The sequence below is a fragment of the Jatropha curcas genome, chromosome 3, assembly GCF_041381405.1.
Source record: "Jatropha curcas cultivar XTBG-Jc1 chromosome 3, XTBG_Jcur_1.0, whole genome shotgun sequence".
Lineage (NCBI taxonomy): Eukaryota > Viridiplantae > Streptophyta > Magnoliopsida > Malpighiales > Euphorbiaceae > Jatropha > Jatropha curcas.
This window is the reverse complement of record NC_143153.1, coordinates 52,131-79,102: the sequence shown is the minus strand read 5'-3', so window position 1 is coordinate 79,102 and position 26,972 is coordinate 52,131. Positions and strand designations below refer to the sequence as shown.

The 26,972-nt window shown below is 34.7% G+C and overlaps 5 protein-coding genes across 8 annotated transcripts; 2 read left to right on the top strand and 3 right to left on the bottom strand.

Moving 5' to 3' along the window:
• Window positions 1–432: 432 nt before the first annotated feature.
• Window positions 433–8,372, bottom strand: LOC105644916 (CMP-sialic acid transporter 4). Of its 2 annotated transcripts, none has more exons than XM_020683571.3 (16): window positions 8,080–8,372; window positions 7,781–7,941; window positions 7,582–7,698; window positions 7,084–7,140; window positions 5,932–6,009; window positions 5,806–5,850; window positions 5,330–5,389; window positions 5,082–5,204; window positions 3,960–4,037; window positions 3,728–3,797; window positions 2,993–3,100; window positions 2,435–2,568; window positions 2,193–2,272; window positions 1,213–1,261; window positions 1,044–1,106; window positions 433–884 (listed from the first exon to the last, which is right to left on the bottom strand). In XM_020683571.3, the coding sequence occupies exons 2-15, from the start codon at window positions 7,931–7,933 to the stop codon at window positions 1,056–1,058; spliced, it is 1,203 nt and encodes a 400-aa protein (XP_020539230.1). In that variant the 5' UTR covers window positions 7,934–7,941; window positions 8,080–8,372; the 3' UTR covers window positions 433–884; window positions 1,044–1,055. The 2 variants fall into 2 exon arrangements, with proteins under 2 accessions (XP_020539230.1, XP_012085813.1); XM_012230423.4 differs by having other exon boundaries at window positions 7,781–7,999; window positions 8,080–8,371.
• A 2,082-nt stretch (window positions 8,373–10,454) lies between these two features.
• LOC105644917 (phosphoglycolate phosphatase 1A, chloroplastic) lies at window positions 10,455–13,810 on the bottom strand. The gene is made up of 11 exons (XM_012230425.4): window positions 13,407–13,810; window positions 13,244–13,311; window positions 12,951–13,043; window positions 12,769–12,840; window positions 12,601–12,672; window positions 12,366–12,425; window positions 12,095–12,147; window positions 11,814–11,911; window positions 11,206–11,305; window positions 10,747–10,850; window positions 10,455–10,666 (listed from the first exon to the last, which is right to left on the bottom strand). The coding sequence occupies exons 1-11, from the start codon at window positions 13,663–13,665 to the stop codon at window positions 10,560–10,562; spliced, it is 1,086 nt and encodes a 361-aa protein (XP_012085815.2). The 5' UTR covers window positions 13,666–13,810; the 3' UTR covers window positions 10,455–10,559.
• Window positions 13,811–14,174: 364 nt separating this feature from the next.
• LOC105644918 (putative ubiquitin-like-specific protease 2A) lies at window positions 14,175–16,752 on the bottom strand. 3 transcript variants are annotated; one of them, XM_089718668.1, is made up of 8 exons: window positions 16,626–16,752; window positions 16,290–16,497; window positions 15,421–15,640; window positions 15,143–15,310; window positions 14,925–15,056; window positions 14,760–14,841; window positions 14,561–14,674; window positions 14,175–14,473 (listed from the first exon to the last, which is right to left on the bottom strand). In XM_089718668.1, the coding sequence occupies exons 2-8, from the start codon at window positions 16,351–16,353 to the stop codon at window positions 14,402–14,404; spliced, it is 852 nt and encodes a 283-aa protein (XP_089574794.1). In that variant the 5' UTR covers window positions 16,354–16,497; window positions 16,626–16,752; the 3' UTR covers window positions 14,175–14,401. The 3 variants fall into 3 exon arrangements, with proteins under 3 accessions (XP_089574794.1, XP_089574795.1, XP_012085816.1); XM_089718669.1 differs by having other exon boundaries at window positions 14,574–14,674; window positions 16,290–16,685; XM_012230426.4 differs by having other exon boundaries at window positions 16,290–16,684.
• A 132-nt stretch (window positions 16,753–16,884) lies between these two features.
• LOC105644919 (uncharacterized) lies at window positions 16,885–20,623 on the top strand. Its single transcript, XM_012230429.4, has 3 exons — window positions 16,885–17,431; window positions 18,970–19,378; window positions 20,271–20,623. Exons 1-2 carry the CDS (start codon window positions 16,953–16,955, stop codon window positions 19,229–19,231), a joined length of 741 nt encoding a protein of 246 aa, XP_012085819.1. The 5' UTR covers window positions 16,885–16,952; the 3' UTR covers window positions 19,232–19,378; window positions 20,271–20,623.
• A 2,341-nt stretch (window positions 20,624–22,964) lies between these two features.
• On the top strand, window positions 22,965–24,667 carry GLC (HXXXD-type acyl-transferase family protein). The gene is made up of 2 exons (XM_012230430.3): window positions 22,965–23,557; window positions 23,665–24,667. Exons 1-2 carry the CDS (start codon window positions 23,093–23,095, stop codon window positions 24,550–24,552), a joined length of 1,353 nt encoding a protein of 450 aa, XP_012085820.1. The 5' UTR covers window positions 22,965–23,092; the 3' UTR covers window positions 24,553–24,667.
• Window positions 24,668–26,972: the final 2,305 nt, after the last annotated feature.

The window sequence follows — 26,972 nt, the reverse complement described above, 5'->3', positions numbered from 1 at the left end:
TTTGATTTTCAAAAAAATAAAAATAAAAAGGGACAACCAAATTATTTCTTTTGACACGCGAAGACGGCAACCAGTCTAACAAATAGTGCACCCAATTTAAGGGGGTTTGCGTTGAACTATTCCTTATCGTTTAAAGTAAATTTCATGGCATTTGCCAGTAACCCAAACGGTAAAGTTGATTCAAGGATAAGTTCAATTTCTACTTGTACAATTCAATTTTATAAAATTATATATAATTTCTAATGTACTTGTACTTGTGACAAAGCCATTTTGAATAAATGAAGATATGCACACTTGGTGCTACTTTCCTCAATCACACACCATAATTATCTCTTAAGAGTCAAACCCAGCACCTCCAGTAATGGTGTGCTTACTTTTTCCAAGGAAGCTAACATATGACATTTCAACATAAATTTAAAAGGCATCAACTAATGAGAGAAAAAAAAGAAGTGATAATTACTGTTTCTAAACAAGTGATGATCCAGAATTTCCATACTACATTTTGACATTATGGAATTTGAGACATTTACCAAAATTCATAAACGAGTTGCAGATCATATGGATGAAGAGATGTCGGATTGAAATGATAGGCATGGCATACATGAGTGAGTACAAAAAATTGCTACACCTCTGTATAAATTTCTAGCCTTTTCGCCCTTCGGCAGAAACCAGGTTCTCAAAGGTCATTGATGCTTCAAAGATGTTTAGTGGATGGCTTACTCAAAGGTATACTGCGGCTTCCCATGGACAACGAAGCAAACCCAAAATGAAATAAAGAATCTCTTTTGCGGCATTTATTCTATTGTGTTACTGTCACTGGAACTGGCGATCTTCTCAACTGTTTTGGATATTTCCTGCCCAGAAATGTAAAAACGGATTGCTCCCTGCCATGGGATTCCATAAAAATATGCCATAAAATAAGTTTGATGCTATATAAGAAGGGAGAAAAAAAACAGAAGTTTATTGTTATCTATTTTATGCCAACTTCAGTAAGGACTCCATCAGATGGAGCCAACTTATAAAAAGTCAAAACTGACATATACCTTTGGTAAACTTTAGATGGGAAGCAGTGGCGCTTTCTCGTCATGTTCGACTCGATGACTAGCCTGGAGAATACCAGAAAAGACATTGTAGAAGACATTTGAATAGGTAAAATTCTTAAAAATAAATAAAAAATAAAAAAAGAGAATTGCAACAGCCATTGACTCTTACATCCTCATTTGCTCCGGCAGTCATATTTATGAAGGATGCATCCTTTGACCTGGAAGATAAAGAGAAATTTTCAATCAATCACCTTTTTAACAAACCATTTTTTTTCCTCCCGGTGATGGTATCAAGTATCAACAATCATTGCAAGAGCAGAAAATAACTTTAAGCTTTGTATCCATGACAAGGATGCTAAAGAAGACTTCCTTTCTACAAGAAAAGAAATTAAAGAACTTGACTTGAATGTGGATGAACTTCTAAAGATAATTATTTAGCCCAAAAATACAAGTAAGAGAAAGAGAATAACGTCCAGGATCTGGTCTGTGTGAACTGTGTTATGAAATGCAAGCACATTCACTAGTCTGTCACAAAGAGTTTACCAGTCTTTCACTTTCTTGTCAATTGAAAATTATTTGTCCACCGTCAAAACTTTCGAAGAGTGAAATATCTATCTATTAACCTTAGCAATCAAAATAAGCTGTCCGCCAAAAGCAAGGCATCAATTGATTTTATGATGAAGAGGCTAACTTAGGAAAAGTAATTTTCACTAGTGATGTGTTGCTCTATTAATTTCTTCCCATGAATATTGTTCTAACTGCTAAGTGGGGAAAAAAGAGAGAGAGAGAGAGAGAGCCACAGCAGTATTTGTCAGCTAGTGAATTACTTCGGCAATGCACTTCAAGCCTGACAGGCAAGATATCTGTGCCTCAAGGTTCCATCAAGCCAAGCTCAAAGGCATGAATCCCAAATGCTATTTAGAAAAACTAGTGATGATTCACATTTCATCTAAATCCTCCTGGAGTTGGCCAGATAGTACATAATAGAAGGAGTAGAATTTTTTTAGTGCTGGAGCCAGATGCCACCTGAAATTTTTTAAGAAATACAAAAACAATACTATATTTTTTTTCATGAGGAGGCATCGATGGAATAATTTGTGCCAAGAACTTCATGGTAAATGGATACAAACAAAGAGAGCAAGCACCAACCTCTGGTTGTTTTCACCATCCATCATTTCCAGACAACCTTTCGGTGATTCATCCTTGACCTTTGAAAGTGGCGAAAAGAACTGAAGAGGAAGTATGGTAATACATTATATAAGCCAATTTACATGCAATTAAGTAACCTCGCTCTCTCTCTCTCACACACATAAATGAAAATCATAGAAATTATGTTAAGGTTCAGAAAAACTGAACAAATATATGAGATATGGGAAAAACATAATAATTACCTGGTGCATGGATATAAACACAATAGAGATTCCTAAGATAAAATTCATTGTCAGGGTATGACCAAAAAGTGCAGCAGATGCTATTCCTGTAAAAACTGTGGCTACGGTTGACGAGTACTTCTTCAAAATTGTATCTGCAGGAACAGAAGGATGCTACGAATGAAAATGTGACCTCACCAGTTTCTACCACAAAACAATGAATTAAACCAGCGGAAATATAAATGATTAACTCTGAAATGCATCTCAGAAGGCATGTTCAATAACATTAATGTTCATCTGTCTTTTGTTTTAGAGAACTGAAAAAAGTAGGTATTCAACATCAAATCAAAGGTGGTAAATTAGTTGAAGCCTTCCCATCCTTTAGCCCTCAGAAATTTAGTTAACTCCCTCTTTTGCATCACTTACACTTGCTTTTGTTTTGTTACAAGCACAAATCACAAGTAACAATTGCAAGAGAACTTCACAACATAAACAACTCCATAAAATGGCACTTAACATTAAATATAATATAAATGAAAAATAAAAAGCTAAATAGCTAAATCAACATAATTCAATCACCTGCATATTTGAAGAAGAAAGAAGACAAAATTCCTTGTGCCGCATTGTTGCATATCAACAGCATGGTATCCTTAGAGTGTCCTTGCAAGATATCCAAGCTACCAGGGCCTAAAAGCAAACAGATGCAGATACTTGAGTGACAAATCAAATTATCATTCGCATCTATGATCTATAAGTAGAAAGTTTATTCAGGAATAATATGCTATATGCAGTAGTAGTCATCATCAACTTCCGATTTTTCTAAGTTCAGTAATTTGAGGTGAAATGATGCATAATTTCTAAAACCAGAGCATGTTATCTGCACCTCCACTATATCATAAATGTGTGTCATGGTCCACAATGTTGAAAAGAAAACAATCTTTAATCAATAGTCAAAATTCCAACACTAGAATGCCTCAAAATTTGGATAATTCCAGTACCATAAAATTGGATACTGAAGTGATTCTGTTAGTGCATGCATCGTCTTTGTCCTTGGTAACAGTTACATATGATATTTGACATTTTTATATTACTTTATAATGTGTGGATGCAAGAATGAATACCAACCCAACAATTGAATTATAAACTAAAATTAGTATAAGAAGGTAGGAAAAGCAAACTGGATATTAATAACAGCCAACTAAAGGTAAATAAAGATTTCTAGGAAGGAGAATACAAAATCAACTTCACTTTCTCCATCAAACAATATACAAACAAGCTCACAACACCCAAAAAACGCATAGAATAAGTCCATACCTTTAAAAATGGCAGTGATTAGGATCGCTAGGAAGTTGAATATGGCACCATAACCATACAGAAAAAGGTTCTGAAAAAAAAAAGCATAACAAATGGTAATTAAAGCTTTCAAAAGCCAAAGAACATGAAGTTTCTGTGGGACTAAGTTTGTGATTCACACAAATGTCTGGAGGCTAAGGAATAAACCAAGATGAACCACAATGCATCCACACGATATAGTCCAGAAACCAACCTGAAGGTAAATGCTAGTCTCAAACTGGCTCTTCAAAGCATATTCATTGTAGACTGAAGCTAGTGATGGAACTGTCACCTGCATTAAGTTCAAAATTTAGCTTTTCAATAATATATTCTCCAGAACAGTGCTGTAAACCAAACACCATTATAGAATACAGGAGAACTGTTGGGGAGACATGAACTATTATATGAGAACCTGTGTTACGTGCCTAAACCATCCATATTGTAAAATCTTTAGTTATGCCTCCATGTAACAGAAAATAGCCCCAGATACTGTGTCATTTAGAAGGTCTACTGGAAATGTATCCTTTAGTACTAGGCCACAGTTGGGTCCGTTCAACGTATTTTTATCATTAATAGATTACCAAGGAAAACTCTTGTGGAATTTCATATTGTATCCATAGATGCACAGACTGTTATCCCCAGCCTCTATAGCAACCTAAAATAAATAAACAAATTCCTGGGTACACTCTTGTATATGATATTCATATGCAATGCATATATGTTTCTCTATAAATAAAAATATTGGCCAGATGTATAAATTGACTCCTAAAGTTTATGAGAAAAAACTAGTGATACCCTCAACTTTTGTGTTGATCCATTAAATACTTCAACTTGTAAAATTATATGTATTGAACATATTAGCTTGTAAAATTACACTTATCGAACACTTCAACTTATAAAATTGTACTTACTAGTGAAATTATTGTTTAATGTTTTGTTTTAAAAATTATATATAGTATCCTAGTTATTGAATATAATAATGACTATTGAGAAATGTATACATTTGTGTTCAGTATGTGCGATTTTACAAGTTGAAGTGTTCACTAGCTATAATTTTATAAATTGAAGAGTCTAATGGATCAACCTAACAGTTGAGGGTCCCATGAGATTTTTCTTAAAAGTTCAGCTCAGGTGAATTAATGTATTAAACCTAAAAATATTTATCAATATGAAGTACTTCTAGTATATAAATTCAAATGAAATTCCTTGTTGTTGCACCTAGACTTTCAAACAATTTAAACAGTTTTGACCTATAGGAATATTTGCATAACACGTAATCAATTATAACTGGACATCCAGAGTTCCGGATCTGTTAATAGCTTTACAAGATACTTACAAAAATTAGCGTGTATAAGTATGCCCCTGATGCAACTGAAAGGCCAAGGGCAGTGATACCCTCAGGTAGAGACCGCAACTGATTCACACTAATCCCAATGAGCAAGAGAGCAAGAGCCTCCCACTGTTCCAAAACAATGAATTAACAGATCAACAAAACAACTCAGACATACAAACTAATACACATGCACTTTATAGTGATACCAAATTTCCAGCCGACAGCTCTCCCTTAGATATAGAGTCACTCACCTGAATAATTGAAAATCGACGCTTCATAATTATTTTCAACAAGACAGCAATCACCAAAACCTGCATATTTTTATGATTCATGATCAAATATCAAAACTGAATAGTTCATGGAAAATGAAATACAAGACAGAATAGCATCTAGATAACTCTATAATCAGCAAAGAGCAGGGAATTTAATCAACCTATAGAAAATAGAAGCTTTGTGATATCTATTTGACTTCCAATTCCTATTTACAACCAGATTATTGAACGAGTCCAGAGTGTTATTTTCAAATTGCAAAACAGAGTAGATAGAGTTGTAACCAAATCCATGCAAGCATTCTTACACCATGATGCACTGGAAAAATTAATCATAAAAAATTGAAATCATTTAATTGATCATGTATTTTGGAAAAGCATATGAGGTAGGTCCTTCATAATAGAAAATATCATGACTCAGAATATTCCACTTCCATACGTGTGACACAGTAACTTACCTTCAGATTGCTCAGCATCTTTACTGTTGCAGGATTGAAGTATAGCTGCAGAAAAAAAGATAGTATATTACAAGTATGAATTGCCAAAAAAAAAGAAAGACGACCTAAAAATATGAAAGGTTTTACCTGCATAATAAACTTCAAATAATTGTTAATAGCATAGAGGAAAGCTGGAACAGCAAGAAGCACATTATTTCGAGCAGCCTGTAGCCGGAGAAGGAAAAAACAAAAAATATCTTGAACTATGAAAATCTTGTTCTGCTCAATATGACACTCAACACATGCAGCAAAGAACCCAAGAAGATGCAAAAGCTACACAAACATCGGCTAAGCTGCCCTGAGCAATTAAGGTTAAGCCAAAAGAACTTTGTCCAGCTTGCCCATAGACGAGATTCTCCATCATCTTTCATCAGTATTTGCACCAACACATGTATGATTACATTCAACATTGTCTTATCACCTATATGCTCCGCAGGAAAAGTAGAAAACTTAGATCTTAATTATAGTCATCCTAGCAAATTAAACAGTACCCTTTTCCTTTTACAGCAATATTAGCATAACAAACTACATCTACCATATTGGCCACAGAATGCTTAATAGTTGACCTCTTTGAGACTATGGATCTGATTTATGAATGAGTATAAGTACAGAGAAGAGGCCACAAGCAGTTCACAACTTCAGAAATCAATGTGCAATTCAGAGTATTCCAAGCAATAAAAAGTTTTTTGGATGTTAAATGGTGAAAGGGTTCAACAGTTTTAAAATGACCGAATATATAAATTCACCCTCAAACTTTGCAACTTTAGCCCTATGGCACTTTAAACTTTATGGATGACCCATCGTGCACTTGAACTTACAAAACATTGCATATCTTTCCACACTAACAACAATAGTTTTTACGGTTTTTGGCTTTTACATACAAATTATTGATTTGATATGTAGTTAAAATAACTTTTGGAATAGTGATTTTCACATTTTTCAACTATTTAACAGGCATTTAATTGATCTAATTTTTCAAGTTGAAGTGTTTAATAGGTTTAATTTTATAAGTTAAAGTTTTTGATGGATCAAAGTAAAAGTTGGAGGTGCCACAAGGTTAAAATAACAAAGTTGACAGGTGAATTTATGTTTCAGCCGTTTCAAAATAGATCCACAAAATAATAATATTAAGCAAATATGAAATCAAAATCAACATTCAGCAACTTCAATAAAATCCAAAAATCACTTTACAAATCAAATGAATAATAAATGACAAGCTGGTAAATATCAGTGTCTTACCTGTACAAAGATAGAAAAAGAGAGAAGAGGTTTCTCCCCAACCTTTTTACTCCGAGCCTGAGAGGGAGAAGTAGAACAAGATAAAAAATAAAAAAAAGAAGAAATATAAAAGTAACTATCTGCAATGGACTACACCAAAAAAAAAAAAAAAAAATTCAAAAAGTCACAATTCATAAAGAAGTCAAATAGGCTTGCAGGGACAAGTTTCTTGCTCCCTGAGTGAATTAGCTAAGACTATAAGCAACCATTTGTAATGAGCTGCAGCATAAAAACTATACTGAAACTCATTTACTAAGTCGGTAGGAAAAAAAAAAACGACAGAAAGAATTAAATGCAGCTTGATTTCCATCTACACGGGTTCAATCACTAGCAAATACTAACATTATAATGATCAAGATTGCATAATCTAAGAAAAAGAGACCAGACACTGCCTAGAAAAGTAGGACATGTAGAGCTATCAAAAGGACTAAAAATCTATACAGAAAATATGGAAAATACCTGGATGAAGAGCATAACTATAGCAAAAAGAACTTTAGCAGCCTCGGTCAAGAAGTTAACACTTATAGGACTGAACTTGAATTGCCCATCCACCTTAGACATGTAAACCAATATAGGCTGCCAGTGCCAACAAAACGATAATGAGCAGCGAATGACAAAAAACTAAACAGATCAGAAAGAGAAGTAGAAAGATGAGTACCTGAAGACCGACCAAGATGCAATCACCGACAACCAAAAGAACATTAAGCGCTCGCGTTTTAGAAGAGACGTCACTCCTATGCCTATCGTAAGCTTTGGAAACCGTCTTGCTTGTTGGAGAAAATTTGGAGTGGCAAACGCTGCATTCTATCATCCTCCGAACTGAAAAATGCGAAAGCTAAACTGAAGTGAACCAAACAGATGGATTTCGCAAGAAGATCTGCATTGGAACAAATGGATTACGATTTCATTTGCACAGAATCGAGAGAAACACAAAGCATGAATTGAAGTTAAACTTACCTCAGTGAGCGACAGAGAGAGGGAGAGAAGTGAAAAAGGACAGAGAGATCAAACAGATGGGGAGACTAAAATTGAAGAGTTTGTTAGATCAGATACAGAACGGAAACAGATAATGAATTGATAGGCAGATCGTAGTTAATTTTGAGTTTTGTTTTAGTATTATTAATGGTTTGCAATTGCAAACTTGGCAAGTGCGAGAGAGATATGAAATAGTGACGTTGCTGGCTCGCTGCTTCTCCACGGTACAGCACGCTCTTGGAAATTTTTCTTTACCTTTTTCTGGTAACATGATTTTTTTTTTTTTCCAAACGCAAATTTAAAATGACAAAATTTAGCAATAGTAAGGATTCCTTTTTTTATTTTGTTAGTGCGAATTATTTCATTTTTCTTTTACGGAAGAGATTTTTTTAATTTTTTTTTATCCAAGAGGTCTAATCGGTAATTCTACATTTGCTAGAAAATACGAGGAGTAGGAAGTTTTGAACTCATAATTATATTTTAGCCGATTAAAAATCTCAATTTTTTATATGAAAATTAAGAAAAATCCATATTTCATATGAATTATGAAATGGAATTAATTTCTACATAATTAGTATCTCTATTATCATGGTATATTTTTCACCTAATTTTCTTGTCTCTTTAACATTGCAGTTTCTATTTATCTAGTGAACAAAAATATTATTATTGCAATTATCGCTTCATTTTTTTTTTTTAATCAAGAAGAAGAAAATAAGAAATTAACAGATATAAGCCACGCTAGCTGCTTCATTATTAAGCAAAGGAATAAGCTACGAAGAAGGAGCTAAGATATACACCCCAAAGGAAACATGGCTGCAAACTTCGAGAGCCAATCCACGCAAATGTTTAGCTGAAATTTTGGTTCTTTCATTTTTTTCTTTTTTTTAACTGAAGCCACGGTTCGGAATTATAGTCTCATAGGATTAAGAATCCAAATTAGCCTTGAATAGACTTGTCTAGTTTCGATAAATTTTGGTTCTAGCTAGAGATAACCAATTCGCGGTTTTTAATATCGAATTAAACTAAATTGACTCGTTTCAGCGAGATTCTGATAATTGTTTTAAAAATTTGATTACCAACCAATTTGAATACATAAAACCATTTGATTTTAGGAGTCTCTAATTGACTCGTTCAAGTAATAGTCGTAGGAGAATCTGGTCAAACATGCCCATATTGAATTAGCATGGATGCCGGCTCAACATGAATGCCAGCTCAATCAATCCCATCATCTGGAACTAAAAAAGTTTTGGAGTCTTGATTTCATATTTAATCTACATATGGAATTAGAACCGGGCTACCCTATGATCGTGATTTGATCATCATTAGGTGGTGAGAAACCATGCCTTATGATGAAAGAAAGGAGAGCTTACGTCCGATCAAGACACCAATCTGCCCTTTGATTTATTATCGTATATAATTAATAAAATTTATTTTTAAACCAACATAGCTAATTTGTTTGGAATAACTAAAATCAAATCTAACCAAACAACTAAATTCAAATCTAACCAAACTGATTTAATTTGGCTTGGATCGTTATTATACCATTTAGTCACATGCATTGAGATAGATATGATTCGAGCTAAGTAGTTTAGTTAATCCTAGCATAGCTATTCAAACCCTTTTTTTTTTTTTTTTCTTTTACTCGATCTAAAACTATCTAATTTTAGCTAGTTCGATTTCAAATTTTGTTAGTTTGATCTTCTTTTTTATCATAGTTTTTTGTTTCGATGCAAACCACCCCTGTACATCAGGATTTTATATGCAAAAATAAGCGGTCTAATGCTTAAATTTGACCATACAGGATTATGATTGAATCCCGCAAAGTTATTTTATTTTAGTGAAGCACATAATTATTACTCAAATGTGAAAAAGCATAGTCATAATTGAATCTCGCAAAATTGAGGGGTTACAAAGAGAATCGAGCTAAAGTTTAGGGTACCACCAGAAATAAGAAGATAAGATACATATAATAAATTTTGATTTGACCATTCAGTTCACCAAGCAGTTTACCATTTCGAGTAAATTATCTCTACACTTTTAACCCTTCCCTTTGCAAGAAGAGTCCACTAAATGTCGGTCAGGCTAAAATATTAAAATGGCATTTGGTGCTGGGAGAGGGCAAGATAATGACATCAAAGTTGAAGGATTTACTTGCTGCTCTTTAGGAATTAGGACAATTCACAAGTATTTTTAATAACTGCTCTCATGTCTATTTTGGTTGCTCTCTACATGGATGATAGCTATCAATCTAACATTTCCCACCTCTATCTACCAAAAATCAGAAACAGGCATCAAACTTGCTAAGACAAATTTTAGGTAGAAAACAAGCAACCATATAAATAAGAGCCACCACAAAGTGTGAAACCTCTTCTTTTTTTACCCATATTTCCTGGAGAAATTCGCAGAGACGTACATCTGAAATTATAATTGGTGAAATGACAGTGTACAAGGTTCGTAAATTCTCATACAGCTGCAGCTTTAAGAGAAAGAAAATCGGAAATTTTGTTTGTGTAGAAATCTGGTTGGATGGTGTTCTTGGGGCTCTGAAGCATTGACAAGGTAGTCACACCTATCCAGAAGAAGAGCCTCAATTAGATGACATTACAGGCTTAACATGAATTTTAAGGGAGGTATTCAGTGACTGCTAACCTGAGAGAACAAGAAGAGTTTTGCAACCACCATTCTGTCCGAACAGAATATCAGTATCCAATCTGTCCCCAACCATGCATATCTGTGACTTGAGAATCCCGAATCTGTAATTGATCAAATCGATGAAAACAGTATGAGGATTGACTATTCAATGAGACAAATATATCTGGCAATTTCTGTTGTATTCTCTTTCACAAAAATGTTTTAGATTTTATTACATCAGCGCACAAGGTAACCATCAACACCTAACGTTAATGGAGACATCAGCCATTTTTATTATTATAGTTACACTGAAGGGTCAACCTTAAAAATAACCACGACTAAACAAATAAAGCAATATATAGAGTTGAAATTTAATATCTTTTCTTTGAGACAGATCTTAAGAAGTCTCAAAACAGAAACAAAATATAGCAGGAGGAAATAAAGTATGAAACATGAAAAAGCATTTTGAAACCATACTTGTTTGCTAAGTAGTCCATCATAAAAGTTGAGGGTTTTCCAACAACAAGGGGTTCACGCTGAGTTGATCCAGCAATAGCACCAACCATGGAACCACCACCTGAAATTAAGCACACATGATAAACAATTGAGAAAGAACTTGTAGAGGAAATGAATTAACATGTGTTGGAATGAATTTAATCAGAATGAGTGTTGGTTTTATGAAGAACAAGAAAAGGACTTTCATTATGTCAGTTTCCACTTTCCAGAATAGCTTCTGACTAATGCAATGCAAGTTCAGTTTCAACCATAATCCCAAGAATGGGAACACCATCCTGAGAGTCAATTACAGAGAAAAATGTGAAACCATAATACAATTGTACATAGCGCATTCCCTATCCACAAAGCATTACATCTCATCATTTCAGAATTCAATTTTCCTCATTGCCACAGATAGAAGTCCAAGACACTATAAGTCTGCTAACGCCACAACACTCTGTATATGCATAATTCATCAAAATGCTTGCGCTTGCCCTCCTTCTCTTTATTCAAAGATCCAAAATGCTCTTCATATGAGAGGAAGAAAATGCTAAGACATAAAGGGTTAGATAGGCAGAAGAGATTCAAACCTGCCCATTCCTGAGCATCTGTGAGATGAGTAACAGCATCACGGTTTGTAGCAATGAAGAGACACCCGGGATTTTCCCTTACACAGAGAGTCCCATACCTTCCACACACACAAGCAAAGATTGATGATTTTGATAGATAGAAACAAAAAAGAAAAAAGGATGCCTTCATAAATGTACACTTGCAAACAGAAAAAACAAACACTATTCTTTTTTTGTGCATTTGCTGCTTGATGTTTGTATGCCTTTGATGCACTTGTGTGCTAACAGGTCAATCAACTTACTGGACTTTGTAGTAGTTGAAGTATCGATCAAATCCAACCACCACGGCCCCAACCTAAATATCCACCGAGAAACTTCCTTTCAGGAGTACATAAAACTTGGGAAAAAGAAGCTACCTTTTGCTACTTCAATTTCTAGTATTGAAAAGATAGAATGCACCATGCAGAAACCAAAGAGGATTAATCCTTTTTGAGTTCTGGAAAGCCCTAAAAAAATCCCACAAAAAATCTTTAACAAACAGAAAAAAAATAAAAAAAAGCAAAGAAGTTTTACATCCTTATCGTGCTCCATTAGAAACCCAGGCTTCAGTTCTATCTTTTTCTCACCATCTTCCTGCATAAATGTAAGAAAATCACAGAGAGAAAAAGTTATGCATTAACAAAACTACATTGACTGAAAAAAGACATAATCATAACTCAAAAAACGCATTAGAAATGGTAAAATTTTGGCCTTAATCTTGGCAATGTGTGATTGTTATATAAAATTTGTAGTTGGAACTCATACGTACTGGCCCACCAAGGTACTGAAATCCAGCAAGCTCAAGCTCCTTCAAGATGCCATCCTCACCAATGACATAAACCTAAACTCATGCCCATTTATCAGTCCTTCCACAAGCTGCACCCTATACCATCACGAAGAAAAGGACAAATTGCTTTGTGTAAAGGTCGCTGCTTACCTTTTTATCTGTTGGGAAATCGATGGATTTCAAGTAAGCAGCAGCTGCAAAAGAGGAGGCAAAAATTTCCTCCTACAACAGTTTGAGTGCAATTTCAGATTCCATTAAAATTTAAAAGCCATCAACTTATAAAACTGTAGAAACAGAAACACGGGAAGATAAAAACCGTGTTTAGAACTAACCTCACTGACGTTTAGACCAAGAGTCTCAAACTTCTTACCATATTGTTTCCTAGACTTTGTCGAGTTGTTAGTAACAAAAACTAATCTCTTGCCCTGGACAGAAAATGTAAGGTTCAACAATGAAAATTAAAATAAATAAAAAAAAAAGAAAAATACCATTTGTCTCCAAACATTTAAATTTTTATCAATCAAATTAATAAATTTGCTTTTTGGGACGTCATCATCTTTTGACATAAAGAATATTAATAATAATATTTAAAAAAAATGAAAACTGAAAAATGAAATAAACAAACCCTCGAACGAAGCATATCAAGAGTTTGAGGGACTCCATCTATCAATTTATCTCCTTTCCATATAACGCCTGCAAAATAATTCATCCCCTTATCAATGACCCATTAAACAAAACAAAATAAAGGTTAATGTTTTTAGAAGAAAAGGGAAAAGAAGGATTCTGACCATCACAATCGAATATGAAGGTCTCGACAGAGTCAATAAGCTCATCAGCGTTCTTCAAAGGCTGAGCTGTTGCTCTGGTCTCCATTCTCAAAGCAGTGCTACTCTTTCTGCTATATAACTTAAAATTCTGGTTCCATTTACTGTTTGCAGTAGAGAAACAATTGTACGAGAGCCTCTTAAGCCCCAAGAATTTAGGGATAATATGAGATACAACAGGCACTGAAACAGAGGAAGAGGCTACAGCTGTTCTGCCTAGCATCTCTCTCTCTCTCTCTGTTGGTTGTGAATTTTCCTTTTTCTTTTTTAATATTAATTTTCTTTTTTTCCTCTGGGTTTGCTTTGTGAAGTGGTGGTTAGTTTGAGCCTTTGAGGCCGTTAGAGCTGTGTCTGTCCTGTGGGTCAATGTGGGTTGTCCTGATGTGGCCGTTTGTGTGGACGGGTGGATGTTCTTCATAATCCACTTCAACTTATTTTTTCTCTTGTTTTCTTTTCTTTATCATTTTTGAATTGTGTGCTTTGTGCTCTAATTGGTGAAAATTTGATCCCTTTGAATTTTCTTGGAAGTTGGTAACTTACAACCATTTGGGCTGGTAAACATAGTTTTGTTTTCTTTCTAACAGTAAGAACACACAAACTTTCTCTGTTGTGAAAAATAAGGGATGGGATGAATATTCCATTGCGGGCCAATCCACTAAATATACTGACTTTCATGAAGCATGAGCTATGATAATTAGTGACCATACAATCTCAACTGCACCTCAGAACCAGTAGGGAGCAATTTGTACTTTCATTTCTTCCATTTGATCTTCATGATATTTTTACACAAACATAAATCCTACCACAATTTGTTAGGGGACCTGAAAAAGAAAAAGAAAGCAATATTTTTCCACAACCTATACCCCCAGATTTAACTATAACTGACAGCAAAATCAAATCTTCCCATTTTTAACATCAATAACTTTCTCTATCAATTGAGTTTTACAGAAGTAAGAATATCACTTTTCAGGGGCATTGAGTTTCTCACTGAATTCCTGGAATTCTTCAAGATTGAACCACTCATCTGTCATCTGCAATTTAAACAGAGTAACATTCATTTAATACTAAATACATGATCACGCTTCATCAAACAAACACGATAGGAAAGGAAAACACACAAAGTAAGGGTACTTCTTCACACTAAAGTCCTCAACTGGAACTTGTTCCACAAACAAATTTATGAAATACAGAACATAGTTGCCACACTCTTCACCATCTCTCTGTTGTGGCACCTGTAATATTAGAATTCAAAAGGCATAAGTAAAAAAATTAAGGGACTATGTCTAGGAAGTCTCCAATATCTAGAGTTGTACTCACCTTAGGCACCAGTAATGGGATCCGGGAAATTGACTGCTTGCTTTCAGGCCTGCCTCCTGATCTGTAAATGTCCAACACAAACCTGGAGATAGAGAATGATTTTAATACTCAATTTTAACAAAGATATCTGAACCAAAATTCAATTAGTGCGAATGAAAGACATACTTTCTTATTGCTGGTTCAAGACGCCTGGGGCCTGCCATCTGAAGTGAATCCAGCAATAACATACATGGAAGTTCATTTTCTGATTGCAATCTCTCACCAAAGCCACAGAAGATCAAAAGACTCCAATGACCCCTAAAGGGACAACATCTCAAACATTAAAATCTTATGCAATAACATGAAGAAAGATGTCAAGTGGTCAAACAAAATGGAGAAGCTACCAGCAAACAATAGGAACTAGAACGTATTTCTTTGAAAAAATGTCCTTATCCTTGATCCAAGTCAGCATATTTTCTCTTGAGGATTTCTTCATGTAAATGGCAAACCATAGGCTGTCAAAGTATGTAATTATCTTCTTCTTATCTTCCGGGAAGCTCCTCCACATATTTCTACAAATTATAGAGATATTTTGAGCAGTTAATGAAGTTTTAAAAAAGAAGCAGGGGAGATTGGGTGTGGAGGAACCAACTTCAGTATCATGGAGAAGACAATGACTTACTTGAAGTGGATGTCAAATGTTAGAGAGTCCAGCTTTTTTGTGGATTTAGAGGCAGCATTCTTGCCTTTCAATCTCTTTGTCAACTTTTGACCCTGAGGAGTGGTTTTTACTTCTTCAGAATCAGGAGACTGTAATGTAGTCCCTTCTATCTCTTCACCCTGTATTTCAGTAATCCTACTTCTTCGAGCATGCTGTTTGGGAGGCTTATCTCCAGGGTCCTCTATAAGAGCATAGTAAAATCATTCATCAACCAACTTATTCATTGTTCACATAAAATTTTTTAATAGACTTGATCAGTTTCAAGGTAAAGGGGTGAGTGTAAAGATAATTGTGCATAAAAACCTCAAAATGAGCCTTCCAGCATTATTGGAGACCCAAAACCAAGAGACCATTTGATGTTGGAAGAAAAAGATTTTATTATCACTTAAAATCGCTAGAAGTTCCCCAAGAAAAGAACAATAACGTCAAAAAACACTTTCGAACACTGTCCCCGTGGAAATCTAGATTTGAAGGTTTAACTTTAAACTTTAACAGAAATCAAGGGTGCAGAAAACTTCAAAACTATAGAAAAATAAAAGGTTTTTGTTTTTTTAGCTGCATTTACTCATTTTTCGAGTTCTAACTTGTAATAATAGAGACAAATCGATACTTCTCCTAAAATGGGTTTGTCATTTCCAGTTAGGTTTTCGTGTTAACCAGATCAGCGTACGTACAAATTTCAATCCCAAAAACAACAACAAAAAAGAAAAATCACTGATAACATTACATCTTTAATAACATAAATTGAAAATTACATCAGATAAAAAAAAACATAAAAATCAAAAGAAAGAAAGAAAGAAAGACATAGAGAGGGTTTAGAATGGGTTCACCTGAAGCTGAAGGAGAATCAGAATCGATAGTAATTACTTTATCACAACGCTTCCTCTTTCCCATTTCTTCAAGTAACTTAATTTTTGAGAAAAAGATGTTTTGGTTAAAGAACACAGCAGCTGTTTCCTATTTCGTTCCACTTCACCCTCCTCATTGTTGCATAAAAGCTGTTTGCTCCGCTCTTAATAAATGCAAGATTTTGACTTTCTGGAGTATTTTTAATTAGGATTACTATACCAAAGCATATTGAAGTTTGGAGAAAAGGTCACTTTGAAAATTGAAACTGACATTCATCAACACCAGAAAAAATTTTCCTTTCGTAGGGAAAATATTACCTGTCGTTTGGCAGTAAGAGGAAAGAGCAAGAATTCCATTCCGTTCAGAATTTGAAAAATAAATAAATAAATGCTGTGGTTTGTAGCTGCGAGCAGTGGATTTTTCGGTTTTTTTGTTTACCAAAATGAAAAATCCAACCGAAGAGCCGAACCGGATTGCTTATGCTTTTTGAGATCCAGACGAGATTGGGCTGGACTGGAGCCCAGGCCCAAACAATTAAAATCTCCGGTCAACTGCATCACATTTAACGGCAAGAAACCTTCACCGACTCAGTTTGGATTACGTGTCTTACAGCTCCAATTCGCTCGATCTTTGCTCACCTAACCATGGCGAACGCTCCTCCACCACCTCAACCCGAGCCCATGACCATAGATGGCTCAGCCGTCGATTCCGTCCTCTCATCCTCCTCTCACCTAACTCATGAGGAAGTCGTGACTCGCCGATCTCGCCGAATCAAACAACTCTCTAAGATCTACAGAACGCATTACTGGGCACTAATGGAAGAGCTCAAAACCAAATACAAGGAGTATTACTGGAAATATGGAAAGAGCCCTTTTAAAGAAGACGACAAGAAGAGAAAGAGAGACGATAGTAAAGAGAATTTGGGAAACGGAGTTGGAGAATCGAATGGCAAATTAGGGTTTAAGGGGGACGAGAGCCAGGACGACGAGGGTCAGGGGCTAAGGAAGTGTGCGGTGGGCGGGTGCAAGGCGACACCGATGGCGTTGACGAGGTTTTGTCACTTGCATATACTTTTGGATTCCAAACAGAAGCTGTATAAAGGCTGCACCTTTGTCGTTAAAAGGTTTGCTTTCGTTTAAGTCTCCTTATTCTTTTGAAGTTTTGCATATGATTATGTGCGTTTTTGCAACTCCTTATTTGCTGTAATTCTTGACACATTTTGCATTCTATTTCAGCAATTAGTTCTTACTTCTTATGGTTGCCTGATTTTGTTGTATGGAAATATTTGTCTTGGCATTGGTTTGGGACTGTTGCTTGGTTAATTATGTTGATTTTGTTTATATTTTCATATTAATATACATACTTCGGTTCATGTGGTGATTTTATGATTTTCCTTGGTTGAAAACGTTACTGCAATTTCTTCTTGCAACTTTCAATGATGTTTTGTTATTGAATTTTCTTTTTCTCGCATGTAATATTGGCCCTTGTTGCTTCACATGTGACTTTTTGAGCCTTCGTCTTGTGTCTGAGGCTAAACCTATTGGTGTTATTCCTCATCCAAAGGTTGTTTTCAGTTGTTTGTAGTGCTTCTATTTAGTTTGATTCACAGATTCAAGCAATAGAAGTTTGGAAACGTGAACCTTTCGTAGTGCGAACCGCTCATGAGATTTTTTATGGATGCTATTGTTACCCAATTTAATAGTTTGAATCTGGTAATTTATGTTTAAAAAGTTCTAGATCTTTGGTTTTGTTTTACCTTTTGATTTTTCTCAGCTGATAAACAAGCAGAATGTTTCACTCTGAATTTTTCAATTTTTTGAATTGAACTTTTCTTGTGATCTTCTTCCCATTTTCTCCTATCTAATGGAATATTAGAGTTTTTGGCCTGAAACTTATGATGTGGACTGTCGAATCCATCACATGGACTTTCATCATCACTTGGGCAGCTTTGAATGATGGTTCAGCCATTAATCAACTTTGTTTGTAGTTATAAATTGTAAGCTGCTGCTGAACAGCTGAAATTTAAATCTGTTCCAACTTCTGTACAGTTGTTATATGGAGCTCAGTATGGTGATGCTCTTCATGAATGTGATGCTAATTGAGATAATATAAAACAATAAAGCATATCCAATGTGTGTCAAGATTCTGAATTTAGGACATTTAGTCAATTAAGCTCAATAAACCATTGGTGCTTGACTCATAAGTCATAACTTTCAATTCCAAATTCTTATTTTAACCTTCTAGATTGAAGAGTGGCAGACGACTTGTATGGTTCTTTTACTTGGCAAGGTATTTGCAATTTGCCATACCTTTTCTCATGCGTTTATTCTAGCGGTCTACGGTTCTTCATGCATAATGCTGCTTTATGTTCTACTAGGTCCTTGAAGAATGTGCTTTCTTTTACATAACTTGTATGTGTATAAAGTAGTATGAGTACTCATTCTTACAAATTTTATTTCACAGCTTTTAGATGCTACTGGGACCTTCAGATAACTTGTCACTAGGGGAGTTATGTTATTATCAGTTGAGACTTGTTCTCATATTTTCCCAAGTGGAACTTGTTTTTGCTTTAGTGCTTTACTCATCCAACCCCCCAACCCGAAAAAAAAAATATATATATATATTTAGTGTTCTGACTTCTGATTACACTTGGATTTGCAGTGCCCAGGGAAGACCTGTCGTCTGTGGGAAGCCAATTCTCAGTTCAACTGTCCCTGCCCTCTGTCCCCCACATTTTCAAAAGGCTGAAACATATGTAGCACGTGCATTGAGAAAGGCAGGTCTTAATGTCTCTTCACCGAGTAAGATTGCTCCCAAATTTCATGTCATAGTCAGAGAATTCGTCCACCAAATCCAGAGCAAAAGGAGAGCTTCCCAGAAAGAAAATGTTGCAAAAGTTCAAATTGAGAATAAAACTTCATGAGGCTCATAAATGTTCAATGAATCATGATGTATATTTTTGTAAGCTGTTGGTGGAGCTGACAAGATGTAATAGCGTGATGGGAAGAGCTTTGGATGTTGGACTTGTGCATTGAAATAACAACATTTTTGTGCATATTGAGGATATGAGGTACTTCATTTTTTATATCATTGCTGTGTTCTTGTATATCAAAATTGATTTATGATACTCATATTACAAATCTCTTCCTTTTTTTTCATTGCATGTTATTGTTGAAAACAACAATGTATTGGTCCTTGAGATTTGCTCTAATAATGCTGTTGTCAAAGCTAAGTGATATAAAAAAGTGGTTCCAATTGGCCTTTCACTGTTTGATATGATTATGTCTGTAGAATCTTCAATTTGTTTCAGGTCTTTCAAGTAATCTAAATAGATTAAAATCCAATTACATCAAAGAAAACTGAAAGTTTTGCCATAAGTGGACCAATTAGCAAGTGCTGCCCTCCTACTTTACCTCTTACAAGTAGAATGTAGTAGATTATGTATGAAACTCAACCCAACCTCAATCCTGACCGTTGTAATTAGATTTATATAATTGACATAAGTGCATCTCATCTATTCTGCATATTGTCTTTTGTGGTTGTAATTTTGACAGAAATATTGATGTTTTATGTTATAAAATTGTGCCACAAGTGTTGACATGTCAACTGAATGGTATGGCTTCACTACTTAGGCTTATTTTTAATATTATGCAAATAGGGCTATTATCCATTTACAAGTAACTAAGTGGCCCAACCCAAGGGCTTAGATTTGTGATGCTATACCTTTAAGTCTAAAAATCATGTTTTGCGTCTGATAAATTTGCCAGAAAAAAAAAAAAAAAAATCTCAAATGGTTATTGATGAATGATAAGAGAAATGCTCCATCTAATCAGCTTGAACATGAAATTCTCCTCCTAATTAATCAGCCTGGAGCATGTATGTAATGGATAGATTATTTCATGAGCCCCCATTTTAGGCTTCGTTTCTGGAGTGAAGGAATTTTTTTTGTTTTTGTTTTCCAGGTGTTCAGGGGTACATAATACAGACTTTGCAATAATCGATTCCAATCTATGTGGGAAGCACAGATCCTGCAAACTTGATGAAGAAGCTCATTGCAGTGTAAGCAAAATGGATTGAAGTAATCAGTGTATATGCATGCCTGTAAATGTTAATATGTGGGAGAGTTATAATGGTTTTGGCTGACATTGGAAAGAGCATTAGTAGGAAAGCAGTAAAATTTTTATTTGTTCATTTGATATATTTTTTATGTTGTTGGATAGGAAATAGCAGAGAACCTGGTTGATTGGAAATAGAATTCATTTACATTTGTAACTTTCTTAATGATATGGTTGCGTGTAATTGGATATTATTGGTTTTTCTGCTTGTCGATGCAGTCAAATTGATGTTTCTATGAGCTATATAGCTTGCACTATGAAGCAAAACCTGGTAAGGAATACTAAGAAAACAAGTATTTTGGTAATTGAATTATTTAGAATTAACTTGACCAATTTGGTTTGAAAGATCAACTCAAAATTTTGTCTAAACCAATCAAGGCAGGAACACATTATGCCCTTTAGACAAGGTAACGTTACATTCTTTCACCCCTTCACTTAAAAGAGAATTATGTGGCTACATACACTGAAACGAGTTATTGCAAGGAGAAGAAGAACAATAATTGTAAGGAAGGAAAATTTTGTTGAGCAAGTTGCAGAACAATATCTGAATGTCATTTAATGTACCAAAGCAAATTCTTCGGTGGAAGTCAACAGCTAATTAAAAGTACTACAAGAAGAAACGTTTCTCTTTCATCAAAGTGGAAATCTGCAAATCTATCAGTTGTCGTGAAGTTGATGGATAAACTGTATGCATTAAACACCAAAAAATTTAGCTGGCTTTCTATCTTTCACCATCAACTCATGTATGTCTCTATAATTCAGAGCTGTACTAATATTACATACACATTCTAAACAAAATCGAACCAAATCGACCAAAATTAATTGAATGGAAATGTAATCAGAACTTTATTTATCGGCTTAGATTCTATTTTGATCCTCTGTGCAATCTTAAACCGTCAATTCAATGAGAAAAGTAATATGATTGGACTTGAACCTAACTTTTACGACTCATCAATGTCCTCAAACTAATTACCACTGATTGCCCTTCCTCTTATGCATGATTACAATTTAATTTCAGAAATTTATGTGCCCTCTCCAACCTCTTATATCAAAATTTATGTATCTCCAACCCATCAAGTAGTATTCATTTTCTTTCCCTCGAATAAATAGTATAATCACAAATATCTATGATCAGATTGGCAAATATGAAGAACTGTACATGCATGTGATGATCCCTAATACTATAAGCATACCAAGTCAAAGAGTGCTTATACATGGTTTTTCAAGACCATTATGAGGATACCAAACCTGCAACCCTAAAATTTTCTTGCAAGTGACCAACTCTGAAGTAAGTAGTAACCCTAAATCATAGGACGTACGTATTTTTCTTCCCTGAACTACGTATAAAATTGGTAATATGGTTGTGATATTTATGTACATGTATATGGAATTGGAGAACTAGCTGCCTATCTAAGATAAGAGTTGAATTGGGTTGTCCTAGCTCCTTGTTCCTATTGCTTTCTTTTCTTTGAGCTAGCTTTTTAGCCTTTTAGATGGAATTCCGTTTTGGAAGCCAACTAACATGTGAAATGACAAGTTTCCCTAATTATAGAATAAGACCTAAAACTTCTGTGCAAGTTAATGTCAAGTGGAGCTAATTAAAGCAGCACCCTTGCTTTGGCTGTGGACAGAAAATTGATCTTGATGTGCAGAAATTTTGCACTGCATATATGGATTAACCGCTGATAATTAATTTTACTAGAAAAAGATAATAATCTTGATAATATAGGATAGAATTTGTTGCTCGTCAATTTTCTTTAAGAAAGAATTAGAAAAGTTTGTACACCCGAGACGTGGTTTATTTCATTTTCTATTTGGATTTTTGTGATAGTCTATCGAATACATTTTACAGTTTCGATAAGGTTATTATTAATTGATAGAGAACTAAGGAGTTGCTTTCTTATTCTCGAAAGAAAGAAACAAATAAAGAAAGAAAGAAAGAAAGAAGAGAAGTTTATGTGCACTGCTCAATAATTGAATTTATGCATCTATTCTTTAATATTGGAAGAATATATTTTTTTTATTAAAAAAAATGTAAGAACTTGATTTTATTATCTATAGCTACCCAGTAGCCCAATCCAAACAACCCCATTAAATGATCACATGAAAGCTGCTTTTCTTATCCCTTTAACCCATACTTCAGAAAGTTCATGTAACTAGTTATAACTCTTACAAGGCAACTAACAGCATGCAGATAATGAAGATAAATAGTAAATATGCTTTGTTTTGAGAGAACTAAGTAGAACTATTTTTGCCACAACAAGCAGAAAGTTTGTAATATGTAATATGTATATAGAAAGCTAGCTATGAGCCTATATCTTTGAAACCCCCTCAACCACTTCTTAAATGAAATTTCAATCATATAATCAACCCATGTGCCAGTATCATCATATGCTAACATAAGGATTAAGACCCAACTGTACCAACAGTTACTATCTTCCACACAAAAACAGTCACAGTTGCTTGGTTATCTTTCAGCCACAAATCCTCAAAATTCCAAAATGTCTCCATATATATATATATATATATATGTAACAAGTTGCATTTAAAATTCATCGCAAGCACACATATATATAAAGTGTACAAACCTTGAAACACAAACATATAGCTAACACTTATCATCTCACAAAATATCCAATCAAAAGATTGTACTAATAGAAATTAGAAAAATGGGAGCCATGTACCAAGAGTCCCCTTCTGATCTTCTCCAAGACCTGAAAATTACAATCCGAGATTCTTGTATGGTTTTTCCACCCCAAGAAAGTAAAAGACAATCTCTCTTTTTATCAAACATAGACCAAGTGCTCAACTTCAATGTCCAAACCCTTCATTTTTTTGCTTCCCATAAAGATTTTCCTCCTCATTTGGTAGCTGAAAAGCTCAAAAGAACTCTTCAAAAGTTATTGGTACCATATGATTTCTTGGCAGGAAGACTGAAGATGAATCTTCAAACGGGGCGTTTAGAGATTGATTGCAACGGAGCTGGAGCTGGGTTTGTGGTGGCATCCAGTGATCGTAGGCTCGAAGAGCTTGGAGACTTGGTTTATCCAAATCCTGCATTTCAAGAGCTAATCCTAAAGGGCATGGATATCCTGCAGGACAAACTGGATGATCAACCACTATGCATTGTCCAGGTACTCTACTGACTTCATTTCTGCGAAATATTTAATTAGCTCTTCTTATTCACATGGTTATGTTACTCGGGATTTATTCCTGTTTTAATTTGCACATATATATGTAGGTGACATCATTTAGATGTGGTGGGTTTGTAATTGGGTTATCAACCAACCATACAGCCTTTGATGGATTAAGCTTCAAAACCTTCTTAGACAACCTAGCTGCTGTAGCCGCCGACAAGCCCTTAGCCGTCAACCCGTGTAACGACAGGCAACTCCTAGCCGCTCGGTCTCCGCCACGCGTCACATTTCCCCACCCAGAACTCCTCAAACTCAACAATTCTCCACTAGGCCAAGAATCGAAGGCTGCAGTGTTTGACGTGTCCAAAGAAGCACTAGACTTCAAGATTTTCCAGCTGACCTCTGGGGACATATCCGGCCTCAAAGAAAAGGGCAAAAGACATGCGAATGGTCGCGTTTCAGGCTTCAACGTAGTAACAGCCCACGTTTGGAGGTGCAAGGCCTTGTCGTATGAAGATAATAATAATCTCGAAAGGGTTTCGACAATTCTTTACGCTGTGAATATAAGGCCGAGAGTGATGCCTGCATTACCAGACTCATACGCCGGAAATGCGGTTTTAACAGCTTATGCAAGTGCAAAGTGTAAAGAGCTTGAAGAAGGGCCGCTTTGGAGAGTGGTAGAGATGGTAGCAGAAGGAGCAAAGAGAATGACAGATGAGTATGCAAAATCAGCCATAGACTGGGGAGAGATAAACAAAGGATTCCCAAATGGAGAGTTTTTGGTATCTTCATGGTGGAGATTAGGGTTTGAAGAAGTGGAGTATCCATGGGGTTGCCCTAAGTATAGTTGCCCTCTTGTTTATCACAGGAAAGACATTATTTTGCTATTTCCAGATCCTGTTGATAAAAATGGTGTCAATGTCTTGGTGGCCCTTCCCTCCAACCAAATGAACAAGTTTGAAAGCCTCTTCCACAAATTCTTAATTATATAGTTATTCTTCAAATTAATTAAATTACATATACATATATATATGTAACTCAAGTTTGGTTTGCACTTGAAGACTATTATTACATATACATGGATTAATGAATTTTATGCATAAACAATACAGAGGCCACATCCTAAGATAAGATTTAGCTGTACTAGATATTTTTTTTCTTTTCTTTGAGCTATCTTTTAGCGTTTTGAATAAAATTTCATTTTGGAAGCCAACTAACATGAAATGAATGGCATACCAAGGCATAATTTATATGCGATCTGATAATAGATTCAGTTTGATTTCTCTTTTCCTATTAAAAAAACATATAAAATGATTAAAAATACCGTCTATAAATCTTTTTTCTTCTAATACTCAAAAAAGACATATAAAACGATTGAAAATTGGGTTCCATTGAGATTAGTAAATAATTTCATTAATTAAATCCTAAAACTTTCATAATACATTTTAAATTTTATTAGAAAAATATAATTTTGATAATAGATGATAGAATTTGTTGCTTGTCAATTTTCTTTTAAGAAAGGATTAGGAAAGTTTTTTTTACGCCTAAGATGTGATTAATTCTATAATTTTTACTTGGGTTGGTGTGGTGATACTTGCAATTAATACATTATATATTTTCGATTAAGGGTTATTACTAATTTCCTAATTGATAAGGAACTGAAGAGTTACTTTCTTTTACTAAAAAGAGAAAAGAAAAGTCGTTTTAGACAACATTTACTCAATTAAAATGTGTTTTATTAATAAACGGATATATATATATCTTTTTATAAAAACAAAAAAGAATATTGATTTTATTATCTATAACAGCACTATCCAAACCACCCTATTAATTTATCACATGGAAAGCTGTTTTTTTCTTATCCTTTGCGATTCCAATTTTTCCATCTTTACTCCAACTTTGGAAAGTTCATGTGGCAACTAACAGCAATACAGCTTGCAGGTAATGAAGGAAAAACATTAAATATGGTTTGTCTCGCATAATATTACAACAAATTAAGGATTCAAAAAATTGTCCTATCCTCAAATTTAGTGTCAATTTTTTTTTTCTATTTACTAATTTATTAAAAATTGCAATTGAGTTTGTAAATTTGTTAAGACATACAATTTGACTGGTCTGAGCCGATTTGTCAAACTCAACACTATTCCACAAGGCTCCAGAAATTGACGTGTCCAAAGGAGGACTAAGATTTTCCGGATAACGTCCAACGAACATCTCCGGCCTCAAAGAAAAAGGCAAAAGCCACCGAGTGGTCGCGTTTTGTTCGGTCTTTGGAGTGTGGCAGTAGAGATGGTAGCAGAAGGAGCAAAGAGAATAACAGATGAGCATGCAAAATCAGCCATAGACTGGAGAGAGAAAAACAAAGGATTTCCAACTGTGGAGGTTAGGGTTTGAAGGAGTGGAGTATTCATGGCCATGAGTTTGCCCTAGTTACAGTTGCCCTCTTATTTAAAATAGGAAGAACACAATTTTGCTATTTTCAGATCATGTTGACAAAACTGGTATCAATGTCTTGGTGGCCCTTCCTCCAACTCCAACCAAAAGGTCAAGTTCCAAAGCCTCATCCACAAATTCTTTAATTGTTTATATAGTTATTCTTCAATAAATAAATACATACATACATACATCTATGTAATTCTAGTTCGGTTATGTATTCAGTATTTAATACGTGTAGTTCGGTATTCTTATCCTTTGAAGAATATTATTATAGTTGTGAACCGTTAAACGCATAAATGGATACTATTGAATTGTGCATGTTCAACAAGCTAGCTAGTCCGCTAGGAAATGACTTGACTAAGCTTCCAATATCTTCTTTTTCAGGAGACAACCTTTACCTAAAGAAATATAATAACAACATAATATACAAGGTTGAGGCCCAATGCAACACCTGACCGGGCCCAATATACATGCATGTCGTTTTTCACTATATATATATATATATATATATATATATACTGTAGATGGCTTAAGAAATAATCTTGATGAATAATAATAATAAGATTGTAATGGGCAAGGCAAGAAAATTGGAAGTGCCTTTTTTTTTTTTTTTTATGAACAAACATAAGCTGGTTGGTGTCAGCTGGAATGCATCATAGTTTATCCCATCGCCCATCACCATGGGAATCCCAATATTCCCCATGTTTTATTTTTCTTTTTTTTTTTTTTTGTAATATTAAACTTGTAATGATTCAGAAGAAAAAAGAAACCGAAACATATGTTAGTGTTGGTTAATATAGTACGTATTGCAATATACATCAGCTGGTTGGTGTCTTTTTGTTTCCATTTTCCTTTGTAATCTTTGAAACGTTCAGACAGCATATACCTAATATATGTTTCCTTCCTTGAAAGACATTTAATCAGACATGGCCAAGCCAAAGAGGAAGCATACAAATTATTTATGTTGGCGACGACG